We start from the raw sequence: 9,060 nt of genomic DNA on the forward strand, positions 1-9,060 counted from the left end.
GGCCACAACGCCAAGTTTTTTACGATAAATACGTATATAATGTTGACGTCTGTCGGAGCTTTGACTGTAAAATCCGTTTGGTGTCGCATGGTTGCGCTGCCGATGATTGTAAACTTTTATAGCAAAGTTTGATTTTTGCTTCAGCTAGCTAATCAGTAAGCTAAACCACGCTAGGCATTATGGGAAAGGTAGTTTTTAACTGCTACGTTTGGAAACATGCTGGTTGAATAGTTTGTCAATTTATTTCGGTTTTTGTTTGTGTGCAATCTAGAACATTGAATGAGAATATTAATTGAATGGGAATAACAATTTGTCAAGGACAATTGTCGTGATGGTAATTTATAAAAATATTTACTTGGCACATAGCCTACTCTGTGTATGTGTATTGACTGGACTACATTTCTATGGGTCTGCATTATATATTATACGTATATATATATATATATATATATATATATATATATATATATATATAATATAATTTTTATTTAAAGTCATTATTTATTTTTATTTTTTTCAAACTGCATTTTTCCATCCAGAGTGAGGGGGCACACTTTGAATATATTAAAGTGATATAGGCATCTTAGAGTGAACTTCGAGTAAAATTCAAGTATCTTGAGGCCGGGCTGAGTGTCCTCTTTTTTTGGAAATCAAAATATGCTCACCCTAGTCTAGATGTTCATCAGCCTCGATTAAGAGCACCTCAGGAGAAGTTTCACGCTCACACTCTGCCTGCCACGCCCTCATTCCTCACCTCTGTTTACAAATTCACTACACATTTTAGTCAATTTCCTGGTTGAATTACAATTGCTATTGTGCTGTTAGCATGCTAATATCATGAAAGCAGGAAAACAACTAAGAATTGATCCAAAGTAGCTAAAACTGAACAGAAACATTGAAGCGTTTGGATTAGAGAAGGTCAAAGCAATGTGTAAAGGTTATGTTGGCTTGATTCCTTAATGAAAGATGAATAAATGAATGTTGTTGGCGGCGGTGGCGCCAAGGGGAAAAAGCGCTGTGGTCTACTTCAACTCAAAATGCACACGCCTCCTTCACCTGGACTGGAGAAATTTGCCATAACGAGGCTCGGTTCAAGCACCCGCAGGACGAGCGACCCCCCCCTTCCCCGCCAGCTCCAGTAGCCGCCCTCTGACCGACTAAATCCCCCTGCGGGGGACCAGTAAAGTGTCACGTTATGGTGCTCCCGCCTCTGCGAGCCTCCACTACAGTCTGCCGCTTGTCTGCCCCCACAGAAGCCACCGACGGAGCCGCTTGGGGAGCCGGCAGGGGGCCGGCCGCCGCGAGCGCGTGCCAGAAGACCAAGGAGCACGATGTGGTGCAGCGGCAGCGGGTGGTGGACCTGTGGAAGGACGGCAAGTCGGAGGGGGCCATCGGCCTGGAGCTGCGGATGCCCAAATCCACCGTGCACAGCATCATCGTCAAGTACCGCCTCAGTAACACGGTGGAGAACCTGCCACGCAACGGACGCCCCAAGAAACCCTGACCGACCGCCGCTTCGGTATCGTCGAAAGAAATGACACGGACCTCAGACGAGACCGAATGTTGGCGCAATTTTCCAGAATTCGGAGAGAGGACGAAGAATCCATTCCAGTTTTTTTTCCCCTCACAGTTTTCCCTTCGGATCAATTTTTCATCCGAGGAGCCTTCTCCTCACTTTGACCCTCTACTCCCTCATTCCTCAGCAGCCTTCCACTCCTCCGTCTCTGCGCGCACTCGCAACTGTCTAGACCCCACACGGAATCTCGTAAAGACTGCCAGCGGATGAACGACAATGGCCCAAACCGCTTGGGAACAACGAGCACTGTGGACACAAAGAGTTGCATTTTTAGCCAAGTCCATCAAAGCGAATTTGGCTGATAAACAGTTTTGGATCCATTTACTTATGCTGGACCGGTGCTTGAATGCTTTTGTTTAAACTTTGAATGAAATGAATCAAAGGCTAGAAACAGACTGTTCAGTTTTGGATCCCTTTGAAAGTGCTGGTCCAAATATCCAATTCCCATGTACTGTATCAGGGTAGGTTCAGACTGCAGGTCTTAAAGCACGAATCCGATTGTTTCGGTTTTCTGACTCGAGTGAGGCGTTAAGTTGACGGTCTGAATTGGACAAGTCAAATAGAATTGGACCATTTCAAATCCGATTTAGGTCACTTTTGTATGTGGTTTAACACTAGAAAACCCAGCAGAGGCCGACTCGGCCTTTCTCAAGGCAAATACTCCTAATTAGGGTTGTTCCGATCATGTTTTTTAGCTCCCGATCCGATCGTTTTAGTTTGAGTATCTGCCGATATTTCCCGATCCGATTGCTTTTTTTTGCTCCCGATTCAATTCCAATCATTCCCGATAATTTTCCCCGATCATATACATTTTGGCAATGCATTAAGAAAAAAATGAATAAAACTCGGACGAATATATACATTCAACATAAAGTACATAAGTACTGTATTTGTTTATTATGACAATAAATCCTCAAGATGGCATTTACATTATGAACATTCTTTCTGTTAGAGGGATCCACGGATAGAAAGACTTGTGACTTTGTATATTGTGACTAAATATTGCCATCTAGTGTATTTCTTGAGCTTTCAGTAGATGATACTGCAGCCGTTCAACCCAAATGCATGATGGGAAGTGGAACCATGACTGTGCGTCGTGCTACCAATTAGGGCTGCAGCTATCGATTATTTTAGTAGTCGATTAATCGATGAATATTTAGTTCGAATAATCGAGTAATCGGATAAGGAACATAAAAATTAAAATACCTGAAACGGTATTAAAATAATAATAATAATAAATGAGGATCTATGTACAACAACAAAAAACAATTGGCTAACTTACATAGTAAAAGGCCGCTAGCTTAAATGCTATAAGATGCTAACTTTTTTTTTTTTTTTTTTTTTTTTTACAATGGTCTTAACAAATGGTTCAGACACATTTTCCCACATACACTTAGAAACTAAAATATGAATGTGTTAAAAAAAAAAAAAAACTTTAGCGCAAACAAAAGCTTAGGTTGGTCTTAACAAGGAGAAGCTGGATTCAGCCATTAGACTAGAGGGCAGTGGATCCACCCAAATCAATACAGCTAAATGCAAACACTTTCAAAACAAACCATTACAATGCCACTTTAATTAAACGAATACTCGAAGCAGCAAAATTTTAATTCGAATCTTTTTTTCTAATCGAATACTCGAGTTGATCGATTATTCGTTGCAGGACTACTATCAATTGATATATCTTCTCTGCGTTGGGAAATAACATCAGGTGTTAAGAAAAAGATCAATCGCTACCTTGCTTCCCCACATTGCTTCCCATGATATTTCTAATCGTAGGGAGAGGGATTGTAAGGCTTTAGCCGATTAAAGAAAGGCTCTAAAGGCTGCCAAAATTCACTCTACTCATTTTATCTCTCTATATAGGTAAAACGGCGCCATTACAGATTGAGCGCGACAATGCGTGAGTGGGTCGTGCAGCGCATGCATTAATTGCGTTTAATATTTTAACGTGATACATTTTTTAAAAAATTAATTACCGCGGTTTTCGGGATAAATTTGATAACCCTACCTTAAGCCTAAACTAAAGACTCTGGATGAGTGTAACATATTATGTCTGTAACGTTAAATACAATTAGAAAACGATTTAATTAAAAAAAATATATATATATATATATTAAAAAAAGGCATGGTCGATATTTTTTTGCCGATTCCGATACTTTGAAAATGACATGATCGGACTCAATCGATCGGGAGATCTCTACTCCTAATATTCCCAAGCAATGGCCGATTTGGCCTCTCCCCCAGAAAAACCCAGAGGTGGCCAAAATGACCCAAGAACTTTTGAATTAGCAAGTCGTCGTCCGACAGACAGCAACCGTTCATGTGCACCCTAATTTTCAGACTATAAGCCGCTACTTTTTTCCTTAATTTTGATACCTGTGGCTTAAAACCAGTATGACTTATTTGTTGATTTATTTGGGTTTATAGGTAACACTTTATTTGACAGCGACGTCACAAGACTGTCATAAGAGCGTCATAATTATGACATGACACTATCGTGGGCATTACTGAATGCTTATGTTATTAAGTGTCATCCGGCAAATTATGTCATTTTGGATTAAAAGTAGAAAAAAATGCCGTTTTAGTCGAAAACCAGCGAGCACATTTGGAAACCATTGTGCTGAGGCAGTTAGTTGGATCCTCCTCAAAATTGGTAAGACTTTTCATGAGACGTACGAGATGTTAAGTTATCAGAATGGTGAGTTTTCATTTACGTAGGGCTAGGGTTAGGGTACCAAGGTCGGGCGTTTTTTGGCAACATGCCATATTCGGTAAATGACTCATGACTTCCTGATACAATGTTCAATCTTTTTCATATCTGGCATGCATGTGAGGTATCCGAGCTTGAACATGACTGCATAGCAATATCACCCACTGGTGTCCCCTAGTGGGAACAGGAAATACCTTTTTTTAAGAGAAAGGCTCCTACTCGTTGGGAAAAAAATCAAATGATTTCAAACTTGCATCAGGGGAGCATTTAGACATGTGTTCGGGTATCTGATGAGAAATATTGAGTTTTCAATGAAGCGACGGGGTTGTCCAAACAGGAATATGAAAAGTCCCTGGGCATTTTGTCTCAAAATGGCCAATTTGAAGGTCTGAACATGCTCGAAAACTCACCAAAATTTGCAAATACATGCAGCTTTGCGTAAATTTAGCAAATTTTGCAACGTTGCCAAAAAAATGTCACAAAATGGCTCAGTGGCACTCGAATTTTCAAAAAGGCCTTTCCATTTGGTTTTTTCAACGTAGAGTGATGAAATTTGGGGAGTCGGAACATTGTGCAAAAATCTTTCAAAAAGTCTCTTGCACCCATATTCCAAACCCAGCAAGAAATCTGGTATTTTGGGATTGAATGTTGTAAAAACATGCCATTTTAGCCGAAAACCAGCATGCACGTTTGAGACCATTGCACTGAGGCAGTTAGTTGGATCCTCCTCAAAATTGGTGAGACTCTTCATGAGACATAATGAGATGTTAAGTTATCAAAATGGTGAGTTTTCATTAATGGGCTTGTCCTGGGAGGGGTACCAAGGTCGGGCGTTTTTTGGCAACACGCCAAATTCAGTAAATGACTCATGACTTCCTGATACAACGTTCAATCTTTTTTCATGTCCGGGATGTGAGGTATCTGAGCCTGAACATGACTGCATTGCAATATTACCCACTAGGCCTGGTGCCCCATAGTGGGAACAGGAAATACACTTTTTTATACTCGTTAGGAAAAAAAAAAAAACAAATGATGTCAAACCTGCATCAGGGGAGCATTTGTGTTCAGGTATCTGATGAAAAATATTGAGTTTTCGATGAAGCGACGGGGTCCAAACAGGAATGTGAAAAGACCCTGGGCATTTTGTCTCAAAATGGCCAATTTGAAGGTCTGAACTTGCTCGAAAACTCACCAAAATTTGCAAATACATGCAGCTTTGCGTAAATTTTGATCATTTTGAAACGTTGCCAAAAAAATGTCACAAAATGGCTCAGTGGCGCTCAGTTGAATTTTTAAAAAGGCCTCTCCATTTAGGTTTTTTCAATATAGGGTGATGAAATTTGGGGAGTCGGTACATTGTGCAAAAATGCTTCAAAAAGTCTCTTGCACCCATATTCCAAACCCAACAAGAAATCTGGTATTTCGGATTGAATGTTGAAAAATCAGCATGCACTTTTGAGACCATTGCACTAAGGCAGTTAGTTGGATCTTCCTCAAAATTGGTGAGACTCTTCATGAGACATATGAGATTTTAAGTTATCAAAATGGTGAGATTTCATTAATGTCTGTTATTTGTGTCCTCTTTTTGGAAATCAAAATATGATCACCCTGGAATGATGTACAGCTAGCAGTTTGCTCAGTGTGTGTCGGACTGCGAATTTGTGCGGGTGCGTAATAACTAAACGGGCTCAGTGGACAAAGGCAGTCTGAAAAAACAGATATGACAAAAAAACGGAGTTGGTAATTAAGACCTGCAGTATGAACATAGCTTTAGACTTTCAATTTTATCTATAGCAACCGTTCCACCCATTTTTGTGTTTGGAACCCCTATTTCTGTTTTCACAAGCTGAAGAAGCAGATTTCCTCTTGCGGATTCGGTGGTGCTCGCGTTGTCGCTGTGTCATGGACGCGTGTCAAAGTGGCGCTCAGACAGCCGCGCGAATCGCTTCCAAGCTCTGATTTCCCGACGATTGAGAAAGTCCAGCGGCGCGTGGATTTATGAAAGCGCAGCTGCTGCCGCTCTGTAGTCAAAAGCTGACTTTTCGGGTCCAGACACGCGAAGGCTCCAGAATAGAAGTCTCTGGCGCGGCTACACTCGGGCCGAAAGACGGCCGCGTTTGCTAGCGGGCGGGACCCGCCGTGGAGAGCTTTTTACGATCTGCTGGAGCAGAGTCGCTTCGACTTAGCGGCTGTCAACTTAGTCGTACTGACTGCTTGTTAGGAGCCAGCCAGCCTTGGCAAACATCTTCTCTTACCCCCAATAAACTCTAACCCTTTGGCTCAGGCTGTTTGTCCTTGTGAGCCAAAGTGTCTCGGACCAAACGTTGCCTTAAAAGGTCTTGAAAAAAAATTGTACCCCTCCAAAATTTGCCCCTCGCCCTCTAGCGGTAGAACTGCGCGCTCTTCACCTCGTCTTCACCTCCGTTTGTTTTGCTTCTCATGCGATAGCCTCCCGTTTCTTTCCATTCCCTCGGTTGGCCCCCCGTTGGCTAGCCGCCACGGAGTTAGTCTCGGCTCCCTATCGCACGGCAGATCTGGAAGCGTCTGTTATGACATTGGAGCCGAGCTGCGTGGCCTATTCTTGGCTTTTGTTTGCAAAAAAGAGTTCTGGACCGGCCTCGGTACTTTGACAAACGTGGGAAGCCAGCGTATCTATGTTGTCCCCACGTCTTCCATACTGAAGTCCTATTCTGCCTCCCTCGCAGTGCTCAACGGACCTCCTTTGTCGGTGAAGAAGGAGCGGGAAGGAGAGCCGCGACGGGAGCAACGCGGCGGCGAGGTCATCTGTATTGACGACTAGGTTACGCACTCCAGGAGCCACACTGAAAAGAAACCAAACTGGGAGTTTTTTTCCACTGACAACTTTTCTTCTGCCGTTTTGTTTTCCCCGATTTAAAAAAAAAAAAAAAACGGACTTCTCGTAAAGAGATTTTTTTAAATTCTGCCTGTCTTCATTATGGCTTCCCAAATTGACCTAAAAATAGCGTTTTTCACCCTGAAGATTATGTTTATGCTTGTAAAATAGTGTTTTGGCTATACAAATATACGTTTTTGTTCTCTCTAATTAGCCAAAAAATGACATTAGCTTAATACAGGTAGTCCCCAGGTTACCACGCGATTTCAACTTGACGACGTCCGCCATTTTTTTCCCGGTCTTTTGTTTTTTTTAGTCGCACAAACAGTACCTTTACTTCAGCAATCGTGCTTTTTTTAAGCTTTTTACTTCCTTCACTTTTGACAATTCGTAAGCTGTAACAAACATACAGTAATTTTCGCACTATAAGGCGCACCTGACTGTAAGCGGCTACCCACCAAATTTGGCAATTGTTCATCAATAAGCTACACTGGACTACAGTCAAAAAATACATACATACAAAATACAAAAATATATTTGTTTCAATGAAAAAAGATTTATCATTTAATGAAGACATAAAAGTCAAATTTTGGCAAGACATAAGTTTTGTTGCCCACAGAAAGTAGTGTGAAAATTGAACAAAATTTTTTTACTCCAAATACAAAAATATGTTACATAACATTATTAAATTAAGTTAAATTAGGCTAATTTGCTTCACAAAAGTCCACTATTTTTAAAATGTTACAAACGTATTTACAATTCTCATAGCAAATCGCACACACATGACTCCAAACTGTACAGTGGTATGAAGAAAGTATCTGAACCGTTTGGAATTTCTCACATTTCTGCATAAAAACACCATCAAAAGTGATATGATCTTTGTCAAAATCACACAGATGAAAAAACAGTGTGCTTTAACTCAAACCACCCAAACATTTATAGGTTTTCATATTTTAATGAGGATAGTATGCAAACAATGACAGAAGGGGGGAGAAATAAGTAAGTGAAGCATCACATTTAATATTTTGTGACCCCCCTCCCCCCCTTTGGCAGCAATAACTTCAACCAGACAATTCCTGTAGCTGCAGAACAGTCTGGCACATCGATCAGGACTAATCTTGGCTCATTTTTCTCTACGAAAATTGCTGTAGTTCAGTCAGATTCCTGGGATGTCTGGCACGAATTGCTGTCTTTAGGTCATGCCACAGCATCTCTATGTGGTTCAAGTCTGGACATTGAGTTTGCCACGCCAGAACGTGTATTTTATTCTTCTGAAACCATTCTCAAGTTGATTTAATTCTGTGTTTTGGATCATTGTCTTGTTGCAGCATCCATCCGTTTTTTAGCTTCAACTGTCTGACAGACAGTCTCAGGTTTTCCAGCAAAACTTTTGAATTCATTCTTACATTAATGATTGCAAGTTGTCCAGGCCCTGAGGAAGCAAAACAGCCCCAATTCATGATGCTCCCTCCACCATGCTTCACGGTGGGAATGAGGCGTTGATGTTGGTGAGCTGTTCCATTTTTTTCTCCACAAGTGTTACTCCCAAATAATTCAACTTTGGTTTCATCAGTCCACAAAATATTTTGCACAAAACTTCTGCGGCGTGTCCAAGTGCCTTTTTGCGAACATAAAACGAACAACAATGTTTTTTTTTTTTTTTTTTAGATAGCAGTGGCTTCCTCCGTGGAGTCCTCTCATGAACATCATTCTTGGCCATAGTTTTACATATAGATGATGTTGTACTGTGCCAGTGATTTCTGTAAGTCTTTAGCAGACACTCTAGGGTTCTTTTGTGCCTCTCTGAGTATTCTGCGCTGATCTCTTGGCGTCATCTTTGGTGGACGGCCACTCCTTGGGAGAGAAGCAGCAGTGACAAACTCTCCATTTGTAGACAACTTCAAGACTATTTTCACCAGG

At 41.3% G+C, this 9,060-nt stretch overlaps 1 protein-coding gene across 2 annotated transcripts in view; it reads left to right on the top strand.

The window, feature by feature from the left end:
- chd3 (chromodomain helicase DNA binding protein 3) overlaps window positions 1-4,826 on the top strand; it is a 49,741-nt gene extending 44,915 nt beyond the window's left edge. Inside the window, exon 40 of one of the 2 annotated variants that reach the window (XM_057853823.1) lies at window positions 1,254-4,826. In XM_057853823.1, the coding sequence (XP_057709806.1) occupies window positions 1,254-1,504 (251 nt within the window). In that variant the 3' untranslated portion in view covers window positions 1,505-4,826. The remainder of the gene's footprint in view (window positions 1-1,253) is intronic. The other variant, XM_057853824.1, reaches the window with a different exon arrangement.
- The last annotated feature ends 4,234 nt before the right edge of the window (window positions 4,827-9,060 follow it).

Source organism: Corythoichthys intestinalis, chromosome 13, assembly GCF_030265065.1.
Source record: "Corythoichthys intestinalis isolate RoL2023-P3 chromosome 13, ASM3026506v1, whole genome shotgun sequence".
NCBI classification, from domain to species: Eukaryota; Metazoa; Chordata; class Actinopteri; order Syngnathiformes; family Syngnathidae; genus Corythoichthys; species Corythoichthys intestinalis.